Here is a 15395-nt window from a genome sequence, read left to right on the forward strand (position 1 = left end):
TAAACTTCTCAGTGAGCTCACTAAAGATTTAGTGACCATCAAAAATAGTTGCCTTTGGTGAATGCCTACTGTGTAGTAGAAGATAACTTTAATAAGTGCTATGGATGAGACAAATGTCTCTTGCCTTCAAGGAATTTTTAATTTAATAAGCAAGATAAGACATATGCAAATAGTTGTAATATAAAGAAGAGTATATCGATTTCATGAGAGAGGTGCTATTAGCATTCTTAAGACCATTTTTAATTGGAAGATCAAGAAATGCTTCAAGCATATGAACTGAGTCTTTCAGCCATTTGAAAACAGGATAAGGTAGACATTCTAGGCAAAGTAGTTACATGAAAAAAGACATGAGAATGAGAAAATATGACATATGTTCAGGAAGTGGCAAGTAGCACACTCTAACCAGATCAAAAGATATATGAAAGGAAATAAGACTGGAAAGGTAAATAGCAGCCATATTGAGGAAGACCTTGACTTGCAGCCTAAAAAATCTGCAACCTGTTTGGTGAACAGTGGACATCATAAAACATTTGTTAAAAAGGAAGATGATAGGAGAAGATTTGTGCCTTATTATGATTGATTTATCTAAAGTATAGAGGATAGATTGGAAGAAGATGAGAGATGGATTGATCTGTTAAGAGATTGAAATAGTCTTCAATATTAATTACTAAAGGGATGAATTAGGGTATTTGTAGTAGAAAAGGAAAGAAAAAGATGTGAGGAATATTGATTGGGGAACAACTAAGCAATTGTTTTGCATGAATGTAATGGGATATTACTGTGCTGTAAGAAATGAGAAATGATTAATACAGAGAAGTATGGACTTACATAATCTTATGCAGAGTCAAACAGCACCCAAAAAAAAACTGCATGACTATAACCACATTAATGGTAAGAACAACTACCACAAAACAATCAAAAGTGAAAGTTGCAAAATTAAGAGAAGACACTCCACTGCCCTCCTTTGTAGTGGTAGGAGGTCCATGAACCTGGAACATTGGGTGTATTTTCAGACTTTTTAAAAATGTTTTGATTGATTTTGCTGATTTTTTTCTCTTTTTAAAAAAGTATTTGTTATATGGGATACCACAATGGGAGGGGTTGAGGAATAGATACTGGGAAAAGTTCTGGCAATGTTAAAACAAAAGATAGCAACAAAAACTTATTTTAAAAAATACATAATTTTCCTACCCTTTAACCTAGAGTTAATGCATTACATTTCCTACATGTTACCTTGTCTAAAGACATAAGCAAGAAATAACTTCTACTTCTAACTTTCTGTAATACTTAAAGTCTCTTACTTTGATAGACCTGTGATCTCATCAATGTGGATACTTCCTCTAGTGTTGTAAGAGATCTTTTCCAGTCCTGATGGATTCAAAAGAAATGATAAGGGCAGCTAGGTGGTGCAGTGGATAGAGCACCAGCCCTGGAGTCAGGAGGACTTGAGTTCAAATCCAGTCGGAGACCAGATACTAGCCATGTGACCCTGGGCAAGTCACTTAACTCCAATTGTCTCACCCCCCCCAAAAAAAGTCACTGTTTATTGACATGTCAACCACATTAAAAATTATCTGTTCTATATCACTAACTATAGAACACTGACAGTTCTTAGCACTCTTCTTTCTCACCCAAACTGTGTTTTGATGGTGCATGCAGTTTGTTAAGGGATATCTACAATAGGAGATGATACTCAAAACTTGGAAAAATTCATAGTCTTGATTAGTATTTTGAAAGTAATCCTGGGGGCAGCTAAGTGGCACAGTGGATAGAGCACCAGCCCTGAAATCAGGCGGACCTGAGTTCAAATTCGGCCTCAGATACATAACACTTACTAGCTGTGTGACTCTGGGCAAGTCACTTAACCCCATTGCCTAGCCAAAAAAGCAAACAAACAAACAAACAACAACAAAAAAAAATACAGTGAAGGGGATGGCAGAGTAGAGTCTAATCGTGGCACAAAGCCCCAGTTCAAGAGTTAAAGCCAGGGATCTGAGTAAATCAAAATTTTAAAAATTACTAAATCCAGTACCAAAAATCATTACAAATCTAGAGATGGCCCAAAGGAAGGCAAGTAATTCTATAACAATTGCAAGCAAAGACTCGGAGAGGGTATAGATTTTCCACAAGGACTACATGAATACTTAGGAGAAATTAAGCAAGACGTTAAAAATTATAAATAGAAGTTCTGGAGGAAAGATTTGTTGTTGCTGAGTCGTTTCAGTTGTGTCTGACTCTTCATGACCCCATTTGGGGTTTTCTTAGCAAAGATAGTGGAGTGGTTTGCCATTTCCTTCTTCAGATCATTTTACAGATGAGGAAACTGAGGCAAGCAGGGTTAAGTGACTTGCCCAGAGTCACACAGCTAATAAGTATCTGAGTATTTGAACTCAGGAAGATGAGTCTTCCTGACTCCAGGCCCAGCGCTCTATCCATTGCACCACCTAATTGCGCTGAGAAAAGAATTAGAAGGCAAATAAATAGCTTAGAAGAGAAAGTAGTAACTCTTACCCATTCTGAAAACTAAAATAGATGTCAAGAAATAATAGAATCTCTAAAAATTAGAATATACCAAATAGAAATTATTCCATAAGATAACAAAAACATTTCCAGCTGTCTATCTTCTTGATGCCTCGAACTCAACATACCCAGAATTGAATCTTTTCCAAAACTTAGGGTGTCACTGCTTTCCCCGTCATTTATACTACAGACCTTATAGTCTTCTTTAGTTTTCCCTCTTTCTCCACATATCCAGTCAGATGCCACATGATACTGATTTTGCCTTGCTCTTCCCCATCTCTAGTCAGGACTATCCTCTCCTACTCTGCCATTGCTACAGTCCAGGCCCTCTTCACACCCACCTAGATGAGGAGGTGCTAGCACAGCCATTGGCTTTGGAGTTAGCATCCTTCCTAAGAGGACAGAAGTCCACATCCCATCTTGGATCACCTTTGTGACCTTGGACAAATCATTTCACCTCACTAGATTTGTTTCCTCACCTGTAAATGTGAAGATTGGATTAGATGACTCTGGAAGTTCTTTCCAGCCCTAGCACAATAATTCTGTGAGTCTGTGACTGTTATAATAACTTCTTAAATGGTCTCCCTACTCTATTCCCTTCCTTCTCTGATATATCTTTCACACCACTGCCAGAATAAACTTTCTAATATATAGGTGTAACTCTCTTGCTCAAAAACCTTCATTGGTACCTCTTCAGCTCTAAAATGAAATAGAAACATGCTAGCCTGTTATTTAAGGCTATCCATAAGCTGGCTTTGACTGACCTTTCAATTTCTGTTTGATTCTACACTTCACCCACTCTGTATTCCAGCCAGACTAGACCAGTAGCTGTTCCCTGATTTCCTCCTTCCCATTCTAACATGATTTCAAGCAGACCATCCCTTCTGGCTGGAATTTCCTTCTACATCTCTGCCTGGTGAAATCTTTCTATTCTCTCAAGACCCATTTCAGGTATAGTCATTTTTTTTCTCATATTTCTTATAGTGCCTTCTCTAGGCCCCTTTGTCCTTACTAGCTCACATCATACGTATTTTTATGCATTTTTCCCCCACATTTTAGACTTTAGGCTCCATGGTGACAAGGACTGTTTTGTTTTTCATCTTTCCATCTTTAGAACCTAGTCTTGCACACTGTAGCTCCTTAACATTTTATTTATATAATAGCATGTTTGCTAATTTATTAATATGATAGCATGTGTCATGATGCCTCCATGATGAAACAATTTTCTCATAATTTTCTTCTGTAATGAGTCTAAATAAAATAGTTTATATCAATGAGAAAAAAGACTTGGGGGCAGGAGGAGATGATATAAAATACTGCCAGATATTAAGTCTGTTTCTTCAAGTTTAATTCTATAATGTCTTATAATATTACTTTGCATTTCTCAAGTGAGCCATTAGTTCCAAAATGATGTTTCAGTTACTTTGGTGCTTTGGTGAAATAAGTAAGTGATCACACTGTAAATGACAGAATTAGTCATTTAAACATATTTTTGTCTGCATAGTAGCTTATCCTCTCTAAATAAAAGATAAATTTGTGAAACCTTTAGGCAGTTCTAGAAGATGAAATTTTCTCTTTATAAAAGTTTTTGTTTTATAGAATTTGCGTCATTAGCATGTACAGAAGCAGCATGTTTAAGTGTCACTCTGTTTCTTAGCCGGTATCAGATTGTTTTGATGATTACTGCTTTATAGTAAAATTTGAGATCTAGTATGGTTAAGCCACCTTCCTTCACAGGCTTTTCATTGATTCCCTTGATATTCTTCAGCTTTTGTTCTTCCAGATGATTTTTGCTGTTATTTCTTCTAGCTCTATAAAATAATTTTGGTAGTTTTATAGGTATGGCACTGAATAAATAAATTAACTTAGATAGAATTGTCATTTTTATTATGTTGGCTCAGCCTACCCATGAGCAGTTGATATTTTTCCAATTGTTTAGATCTGACTTTGTTTGAAAAGTGTTTTATAATTGCATTCATGTAGTTCCTGGGTTTGTCTTGGCAGGTAGACTCCCGAGTATTTTATATTGTTTGCAGTTTTTTTAATGAAATTTCTCTTTCTATCTCTTATTGCTGGGCTTTGTTGGTCATATAAAGAAATGCTGATGATTTATGTGGGTTTATCTTATATATCCTGCAATTTTGCTAAAGTTGTTAATTATTTCAGGTAGTTTTTTAGTTGATTCTCTAGGGTTCTCTAAATATACCATCATATCATCTGCAAAGAGTGATAGTTTTGTTTCCTCATTGCCTCTTCTAATTCCTTTCATTTCTTTTTCTTCTCTTATTTTTTTTAAATTTTTTTTATTTTTAACATGTGTTTTTAAAATTTTGGGTTACAAATTTTCTCCCTTCCTCCCTCCCCACCCACCCTCATTGAAAAGGCAAGCATCTCAATATAGGTTATAGATGTGTAGTCATGCAAAACACTTCCATAGTAGTCATGTTGTGAAAAACTAAGTATATTTCCCTTCATCCTATCCTACCCCCCGTTATTCTATTCTCTCTTTTGACCCTCCTCCTCAGAAGTGTTTGCTTTTGATTATCCCCTCCCTCAATCTGCCCTCCCCTCTATCAACCCCCTGCTCTCTTGTCCCCTTCCCCCCTTATTTTCCTGTAGGGTAAGATAGATTTCCATACCCCATTGTGTATGTTATTCCCTCCTTAAGCCAAATCCTATGAGAATAAGATTCAATGATTCCCTCTCACCTTACCCATTTCCCCTCCACTGTAAAAGTCTTTTCTTGTCTGTTTCATGTGAGATATTTTACCTCCTTCTACTTCTCCTTTTCTCCTTCTCCCAGTATAATCTTCTCCCACCCCTTAATTTTATTTTCCAGATATCACCTCTTCATCTTCAACTCACTCTGTGCCCTCTGTCTATCTATCTATACAACGTATAATTTTTTCACTTCCACTACCCTAATACTGACAAAGGACTCATGAGTTACAAATATCATCTTTCCCTGCAGGAATGTAAACAGTTCAACCTTAATAAGTCTCTTATGATTTCTCTTTCCTGTTTGACTCTTCCATGTTTCACTTGAGTCTTGTATTTGAAGGTCAAATTTTCTATTCAGCTCTGGTCTTTTCCACAGGAATGCTTGAAAGTCCCCTATTTCATTGAATGACCATTTTTTACCCTGAAGGATTATACTCAGTTTTGCTGGGTAGGTGATTCTAGGTTGTAGTCCTAACTCCTTTGCCCTCTGGGATATCATACTCCATGCCCTCCGGACCCTTAATGTAGAAGCTGCTAAATCTTGTCGTATCCTGATTGTGTTTCCACAATACTTGAATTGTTTCCTTTTGGCTGCTTGCAATATCTTCTCCTTGACTTGGGAATTCTGGAATTTGGCTACAACATTCCTAGGAGTTTTCCTTTGAGGATCTCTTTCAGGCGATGATCGCTGGATTCTTTCAATTTCTGTTTTGCCCTCTGGTTCTAAAATATCAGGGCAGTTTTCCTTGATAATTTCTTGAAAGATGATGTCTAGCCTCTTTTTTTTATCATAGCTCTCAGATAGTCCAATAATTTTTTAAGTTCTCTCTCTCCTGGATCTATTTTCCAGGTCAGTTGTTTTTCCAGTGAGATATTTCACATTCTCTTCTATTTTTTCATTCCTTTGGATTAATGTTACAGTGCTTTGATTTCTCAAATTGTCCCTATCTTCCAATTTCTCCATTCTAATTTTTAAGGAAGTACTTTCTTCAGTAAGCTTTTGGACTTCCTTTTCCATTTGACCAATTTTGCTTTGAAGGGCGTTGTTCTCCTCATTGGCTTTTTGGACCTCTTTTGCCATTTGGGTTAGGCTATTTTTTTTAAGGTGTTATTTTCTACAGTGTTTTTTTGGGTCTGCTTTAGCATCATTCTCAGTTTTTCCTCTATGTCTCTTACTAGCTTCTCAAAATCCTTTTTGAGCTCTTCCATGGCCTGGGACCAATTCAAATTTTTCCTTGAAGGCTTTGGATGTAGGAGCTTTGGATTCGTTGTCTTATTCTGGTTGTATGTTTTGATCTTCTTTGTCATCAAGTAAGATAATATAGTCTGACTCTTTTTGTGCTGCTTGCTCATGATCCCAACCAATTACTTGAGTTATAAACTCTTTGTTAAGGTAGGAGTCTGTTTCCAGTGTGGAGAATGTACTGTCCCAAGCTTCAGGGGTTTTGTGCAGCTGTTTTCAGGGATACTTCTAGGGACCTTATACCCATACCCTCTGTGTATATTCCTTCTAGCTGTACTATTAGTGGTACAATTTTTAAGAATTACAAGTATCATCTTCTCATGTTGGGGTGTAAGCAGTTCAACTCCATTGAATCCCTTATGTTTTCTTCTCCCTTTCTACCTTTTTAGGTTTCTGTTGGTTCTTGATATATTTACTTACCCATAAACATGTTATTTTCCCACATAGAACATAAGCTTCTTGAGGACAGAGACCATTTCATCTTTCATTTTTGTACCATTGGCATCTGGCACAGTTTCCTTCATGTCAGACGTGCTTAATAACAGTGCTTGCTGATTGGCACTGTATGTCAGACCAGCCAGTTTTATTACATTGGATCTTCTACTTTTCCCAACTACTTTATTGTTGCTCAGGGGTAGTTCCTTTGATGCCCGACAGGGTGCTTCTTTTTTCTTTGCTTATTTGTTTTTGTTTTTCTTGGGCATTTACTTTTTGTTTTGCTATCAAAGATGTTTTAAATTTCTAGAAAACTAAACTCTGGATAAGAAAAGTATTTGTCATAAACATTATTACATTTTGCATATAGAAGTATAGGAGAAATAATTTTAATTTTTTTCCATCTCTGGAATTAAACGAATAACAATTGAAAAATAAAAGTAAATTCTTCTTTGAACCAAGAACTACAACTTAACCAACTAATTTAAATAACTTATTGTGTACTGCCTTTACTATTTGTTAATATATGCAAACTGCATAGTAATATTTTTTATCTTTTAGATTACAGAATATCTATATGCCAAGAAGATGGCTTTCCGTTACCCAGAACCAGAAAACAAGACCGAGTATGTCAGATCACGAATATGGCGGAGTGACTATGATTGCTTGCTGCCAGATGTATATGAATGGCCTGAATTTGCATCACAACCTCCCAAAATACCTGAATAGAAGCATTCCTTCTAAAAGAACACTTGCTAAGCTGCAGGGATCTTCCAGGGTCCCCCTTTTTTCCAGACCAAGGAGAGAAAACATTTGAGATTTGCAGTTTTTTTTCCCATATTTTGCTATCTTACTCCATTTTGCTTGACTTATTTCCCTGTGTATCTACAAATCTTATTTGTGATAGAATACATCACCTGCATTGTTCATGGATTTAAAAAAATTCAAGTGACTATAATGTTCTAATAGAAACTTGTAGCACATACCACACCATATATGTTTAAGATATATATTTTTTTAATATGTGTTTATTTGTATCCCCATTCACTGCTGACTGCCAAAGTAAAGTTACTTCTGCCATTATAAGTAATAATCTTCTCCCAGCCAGTTCCTTCAGGATTATTTAAAATTCACTCCTGTGGATGTGAATAACAGATTTTGAATTCTAACTGAAAGTAAGAAATCCTTTTAATTAGAAAAATCTATACTTATCCAAAGTATAGAAGAAAGCTTTTTCCTGGTGTCTAAAATGTCATTCCTTTAATTCAGCTGCTTTTAACCACAGACTTTGTAAATCTCTGACAGACTAGGTTGTGAGATAGGAAAAGTTTACTGTAATAATTATTTTCTCTATATGGCCTAAAACATTATATTGGGAGCTAGTAGTAGCCTTAGAAAAACTAAAGAAATGGTTGGCTAGTCTATTGAAAAATACACCAAAAATGTAATCAGACCTTTTTCTTTTTTTAATTTTACATAGGTAATTTTGGTTTGTAATTCTCAGCACCCTAATTCTCAAGCTCAATCTTGAAGTTATATTCAGAAGCAAGTATAGTTTACTTCCATTTTCTTGGATTTCAAGTGATTCCTTAAGAAGGTGGTGTAATATAGTAGAGGACTTAATATAATGTACCATATATTCATAAATTATTCAAATAAATGTTTTGTCCCCTTCACAGACATCACTTTAGGAATCTGTGAGCTTCCTCCAATTGCTCTGCCATTCCTCACAACATTTTTAGAACTCCTTAGAGTTATTTTCAGAGTACTGGGTTTTTTGTTTTTTGGGGAGATTTTTTTGTTTGTTTGATTTTTTTTTTTTTTTTACTAAAATCTTCATCCTTTGAGGTGGATTTAAGTTTTAGAAATAGCCAAAAATTGTTCAGAGGCAAGTCTGGTAAATAAGGTGGGTTATGAAGATGGGTAATACCTTTTGCAGGCTGAGAATTTAAGTATGAATATAAAATAATGAGATTAATTTTCTTTCTTTTAAACTCCCTTTTGGAGGTAATTCCAAGCAAAAGAGTTCCAAGTTTTAAAAACAGTAATTAATTGGAAGTATACATTTTGGTCAATATGAAACTTTATAATCTTATTTCAAATATATGTTATTTGATTTTCTCCAAAACATTCATGTGCTTTAACATTATAGAAAAATGTGTAGTGGCTTTTAGGAAGGGAATCCTCTTTATTCACATTCTTTGTTTCATTTCTTCAGTAGAGAGAGTTGTTGAAAGGTGGATTGATGGTAATTCTGAGTATGATTAAATGTTTTTTGAGACTCAGAAAACTTTCAGTTGATCCCTCTTATATAATAGGGCTGTATAGGAGATTTTTTTTTAAAACAACTATAAAGAGATGCATTAATTATTAACCACTTAGAAATCTGTGTTCTATAAATCTATTTCCTGTGAAATAAGTAAATTGGTTGTGCAGTTTTGCATTTTTCATGTTTAGAGATAAAGCATTTTAAGTTTTTTTCTCATTGATCTTCATTTAAAATAAATAGCCTTAAAAATGATCCTATCCATGAAATTGTAATAATTTGAGGTTCTAATGTAGTATTAAACAATGGGCATAATTATAGATATCTTCTTGCTATTGTTTTTTGAAGCCAGGAGCTATGAATTAGAAAGCTAATTTTATATTCTTGGTAAATATGTCCAATACTGTATCTTCACTGTATGGTCAAGCATTACAGAAATAAAATTAATATATTTAATGAATGCCCTCATACATATCTCAATTAAGGCAGTAAGCTTTGTGTTTTCTTGTCTTGGGGGAAAATGGCATTTGGTAATATATTTTTCAAGAAAATGTTAGGAAAATAAAACTTGGTAGTGTAAGTTAAAAAAAATTAAAATCTTAAGTAACATGGTGTCTTTAAAGCTGGTAGACATCAGTGTCTCTTACGGTGACAGAAAATTTAAGAGAATTTTATTTTTTCTTAACAATAGAAGTTTGCTAATGTCATGTGATTATGATTACAAATTCATGTTCTGGTTCTTATTAGTGTTGTATATGCTACTGAGGAATTGGCACTATTGACTACAACACTAGTTGCACACTGGCTGAAAATATTAACACAGAGAAACAGATTGGGAACAAACTGGAAATAAACTAAAACATTTTGGTTTTCTAGGAGGTTATGTCTGGGAAAAATGTAATTAATTTAATAAGCAACTGAGAAATGGTTGCACCTTATAAAAGAAAGAAGAAACTAGAACCATTGTTGATTTGTCAGAAATGGTCTCATAGTACAGAGTGAAAGAATGTTATAATCTGATACCAGGTATAGTGTAGGCCAAATGGATCACTTACATAAGAATAAGGGAAAGATTGCTTCTCTGATCTCCTTTCCCTAGATGAAGAGAAGATTAATTTACAGTATAATGGGAAAAGTATAGACTTTGGTTAAAATGCTTAAAGTATAAAGTGTGGTATGAGTTTTAAGTTCTATACTGTGAATGGTTTTCTGTAATTTAAATATTTTTAAACTACCAACTCAAATGATGTTTTTACATAAAATGACTTTTCATCTATTTTTGCTATGCTTAGTGTTTACAATCTGTAAGTTCACTTAAATTTAAGGTGTTAGTCTGAGAATAAATGTATCTCATTTGAATTGAAGATATTGCTTCAGAAGGTTTCCTGAAAATACATCTGACTACAAGGTATTTCATTTGTATTTGTTTAGAAAAATAGACTCATTAAATATGACAACCATTTTTCGCTTCTCAGAGAGGGGTAAGCTGAGAAAGCACTGATTTTTCATTATATTATTATTGTCTTCTGACAATTTGCATTATCCTATGACACTAAATTTGAAGACCTTAAGAAATAAGTCCTGCTTCTCTGAACTCAGATTGGCTGTTTCAGGATTACTGTGTAATGGTTGTTATGTGTTATCTACAGCTTGAAGTCAGTAACAGCAGTTTTAATCTAAAAGTAATTAACACTTGCCACTCCATGGCAGATGTGAGGAATTCTTTCCTTACATTCTATTCAGATTTTATCTATATTCTGTTCTTTTTAGCCCTCTGAGCTTTTATTTGCCCCGGGATGATTTCTTTGTACCATATACTGTTAAATTTACTAACAATAATGGGGTCCGTTTTATAGGAGCATGGTTATAGGAGCTTTAATTAAAGTTCCCAATTCAGAAATTTCACTTTTTCTTTCTATCCCCATTCAGTTTTCTCCAAAGGTCTACCATATCTAACTTTTCTGAAATTCTATACACCTCCTTAACTTACTTCTTGTTTATTTTGTGGTTAGATTCCTGAAATTTCACTTTTAAAGAGGTGCATGCAAAGGACTGCAATCGCAGCACTTATATTTTGTTTCTGAAATTACACACGTTCAGATCCTGACACATAAGTTAGAAAGTTGCAATAAGACATCTATCTCCAGTCATGAAGTAGTACTTGGTTCTCTGATCTTTTGATGTGCATCAAATTATTTTCTGTCAGTATTGAAATGAGCACTCTGCAGATAAACTAAATAGATAAGTTTAACATTTAAATGTATAGATTAAGATAATTCAGCTATTAAACAATTTCCAGTCCTTTGATCTGGCTGAGATTTTTCAGTATTTTAATTTAGCCAGCAAATTTTGCCAAATTGCCAATAAAGAAATTAGGTTAAGTGCAACATTGTATCCTGTAACAGTGAGCATGGAATAGGCCCACACTATTTTTAAATCAATTAAGTCCAAGTGGATTCAAGAAAGGCCAGTAGTCTTTATGAAATATTGATTTGCTTTCACTGAAAATTCCATGCAAAATGGATTTGGGAATTCTAAATCTTTGTGCTTTTTTATAAGGGGTGAGTGGGATAAAAATGAAAATATGTTAAAAGTTCAGTTGCAGAAATTGTACATTAAATAAAATGTCTTTTAAAAGCTTTGTAACTTTCTGTAACAGCTTCTTGCTAGCAAGCTGTGTTTTTATATTCCTCTACTTCTCTACTCCATATTAAAAAAAAAAAAATTGGACGCTTTTTTGTTACTCTTACAATTCTCTACTGTTTCGCACATTTTTTTAAGCTTTAAGTTTGAAGGGGAAATGTTGCCAATAAACTAAGAATTTCCTTGACTTTCAGATTTCCTTTGGTGTTCTTAGATCAATGATTTTTCTTTATGCTTTTCCAGTTTAAGAAATACTTGACAAATCATTGATTGTAACGTATTCCAGTTATTATAAATTAGTAATAACTGAGACATGTAAGGGTGATAGGGCAAGAATAAACTTCCATTAAGCCCTTTCATTTGGATCTTGAATACAGATGTCTTTTACTTTAGAAAATTGTCATCTTAAATGAAACACTCATCTAGTATTCTCTTAAAATCATATCTCCTCCTTTTATGTCTACCTCTCCCCTCTTGTTGTTCATTCGTGTCTGATTCTTCATGACCCCTTTTGGGGTTTTCTTGGCAAAGTACTGGAGTGTTTTGCCATTTTCTTCTCCAGATCATTTTACAGATGTGGAAAATGAGGCAAACGGGGTTAAGTGACCTGCAGGGTCACAGAGCTAGTAAGTGTCTGAGGCCCGCATTGAACTCAGATCTTCCTGATTCCAGGCTCAACATTCTATCTGCTGTTCCATCTAGCTGCCCTCAGCTCAGGATTTTTAATTCCCATTTTATGGCAACATACACTTTTTGTAAAAAGTATTAGATAATGCCTACTGCATGTATATGTATAAGTACAACTTTACAAGTACATAACTACTGTTACAGGATGGAAAGACAAAAACTAATATGAGAGAATTATAGAATTAAAGTTTCTCTGGAAATATTTTCATATTAAAAATTTGATGAACAAATTTCATTCTAAATATTTTATTCCACCTTTCTCAAAATGACCTATTATTAGAATTAGACCTAGAATTAAGTGAAGAACTGAAACAATTTTTAAGCCAATTATATTATTTCACGAACTGTTTAATCACATTACATGCATTGATTATTGACTTAGAGGAAATCATGCATTGCAAAAATCATTGCCTAGTATTTTCCTCCATCAGTATTTAAGGCAAGAAGAGAGAATGATTCCTTTTTATGTTGATTACTTGTGGGAATATAAGTTTAAAGGGGGAAAATGTGTGCAACATTGATTTATTATATGAAGGCGTAGTGATCAGTCAAAAGAAATTTATGTTGATATGTACTTTTTTTCTCCTTTGTGATATTGTATTGAGATGTGTTCTGTTATATTTTCTTAGTAAAATTTTCTAATGCATAAATTATGCTTATGTATTTGTTATTAAGTGTACTATTGTATATATTGGATACTTTTTAAAACAGCTTATCTTAAACCTTTAAAAAATAACTCCAGAATACCTAATTCAGTGATAGTTTCAATTCATACTGTGGAATGCTGACTGTGTTTTTTGTTTTTTTTCCACTTCCTTCTTTGTCCAGTGTCCTCTAAACATATGTATCTCTGTTGTGCTTTCATTTAAACTATAAAAAATTACAATATTAGATCATAAATTCATAAAAGGTTGTATGTTTTATAATTAGGAAGGAAGAATAAAGTAAAAACCTTGCTACAAGGTACAAAATAATTACCACCTTGTACCATTTTTAAACTAATTCTCCCATGTAAGTTCTGTGGTATTATCAAAAATAATGATAGCTAACATTTACAAAGCTCTATGTGCCATGCACTCTGCTAAGCACTTTACAATTACTATCTCATTAGATCTTCACAACAACCCTTGGAGATAGTTGCTCTCTCCATTTTACAGTTGAGAAAATAAGCAAACAGGTGACTTGCCCAGGGTCACACAGCTATTAAATGTTTGAGGCTGGATTTAAATTCAGGCTTTCATGACTCCTGGCCCAGGAGTCTTAACCACAGTGTTACTTAACTGTCCTTTTAAAGTGAAGGTTTCACCTTTCATATAAATCATGAGTAGGGCCAACAAACTGAAAAGTTTTCTTGCCCATCCTCAGCAATGGTGTATGCTTTCACTGCTGTTACATTTGACACCTGTGCATCTTCTCCATATAATTCTTCATTGGGAGGGGAGTATTCCAAAGGGGAAGAAATTTCAGGTGTTCAATCAATAAGTATCATGTGCCTGCTATGTGTCAGGTGCTATATAGGCTCTGGAGATACAAAAATTAAACAGTCCCTGAATTAAAAGAGCTTACAGTCTACTGGGATAGACATAAATACAAAATATATGCAAATTTTAGGGTAATTTGTGGTGTAGAAGGACCATAACAGCTGGGGGGATTAGGAAAGGCTTCATGAAAAAGGCAGCACTTGAGCTCAATTTTGAAGAGATGCAAGTGAAGAGGGAGTTAATTCCAAGCATGAGGGTCAGACAGGAGATAGTGTCTTGTGTGAGGAACAGCAAGAAGGTCACTTTGAGCGGACTGTGGAGTGCAAGAAGTAGAATAAAGTTGGAAAGGTTGGTTGGGGTCACTTTTGAATTTTGAATGCTAAACAAATTTGTAATTTATCTGAGAAAAAATAGGAAGCCAGTGGTATTTACTGATCAGGGGAATGAATAGGTTTACAATTTAAGAAAACCCCTTTTGCAGCTGTGTAGAAAGGATGGATTAAGAGGGAAGATCAGAGGCAGGGAGGTTAGGGATACTATTGAGGTATAGTAGACATGAAAGGTGATGAGAGGATGGTGAATTAGAAGCAGCAAGATCTGGCATTTGAATGGAAATGATGGGGTGGGGGAGACTGAGGGTTTTAAGATAAAGCACAGGTTGGGGCAGCTAGGTGGCACAGTGGATAGAGCACTGGCCCTGAAGTCAGGAAGACCTGAGTTCAAATCCAGCCTCAGACCAAATACTTGACGTGTTACCTGTGTGACCCTGGACAAGTCACTTAACCCCAACTGCCAAAAAAAAAAGATAAAGCACAGGTTATAAATATTGATGACTGATGGTGGTGCACTCAAGAGAAATAGCAAAATTCAGAAGAGGGAATGGTTTAGGGAAAGTTATGTTTTAGCTGGTGAGTGTAGAGATAAATGGGCTCAGGACAGAGCTTTATGGTACACCCCTAACACAGAGCATGAAATGTACAGTAAACCAACAAAGGAGACTGAGAAGGAGCATTCATTAAGAGAATAACAAGAGATCCATGTAGGGAAAAACTCATAGCAGAAAGTAATCTATGATGTCAAATGCTAGAGGAGTCACAAAGTGTAATGACTGTGAAAAAGTTATTTAAATTTTGCAATTAAGAAATTACTGGTAACTTTGCAGAGCAGTTTTAGATGAGTAATGAGGAAGCTAGATTACAAATTTTGAGAACTAGCTGAGAGGAATTAGAGGTAATGAGTGTAAATAGCTTTTTCTAAGAGTTTGGCTATTAGTGGGACAAGGGAAGGACCGTTGCTTGAATGGATGGTAGGGTCTAATGAGGAATTTTTTTTAAGGATAGGGGAAATGGGCATATTTGTCAACAACAAGAGAATTTGTGGATAGGGAGAGATTGAAAAT

At 34.6% G+C, this 15395-nt stretch overlaps 1 protein-coding gene across 1 annotated transcript in view; it reads left to right on the forward strand.

Annotated features, from left to right (window-relative positions):
* ME2 (malic enzyme 2) overlaps positions 1-9645 on the forward strand; it is a 78091-nt gene extending 68446 nt beyond the window's left edge. Inside the window, exon 16 of the mRNA XM_027869056.1 lies at positions 7481-9645. Coding sequence (XP_027724857.1) covers positions 7481-7648 — 168 coding nt within the window. The 3' untranslated portion in view covers positions 7649-9645. The remainder of the gene's footprint in view (positions 1-7480) is intronic.
* The last annotated feature ends 5750 nt before the right edge of the window (positions 9646-15395 follow it).

Source organism: Vombatus ursinus, unplaced genomic scaffold, assembly GCF_900497805.2.
Source record: "Vombatus ursinus unplaced genomic scaffold, bare-nosed wombat genome assembly UNPS02014791.1, whole genome shotgun sequence".
In the NCBI taxonomy this organism is placed as follows: Eukaryota; Metazoa; Chordata; class Mammalia; order Diprotodontia; family Vombatidae; genus Vombatus; species Vombatus ursinus.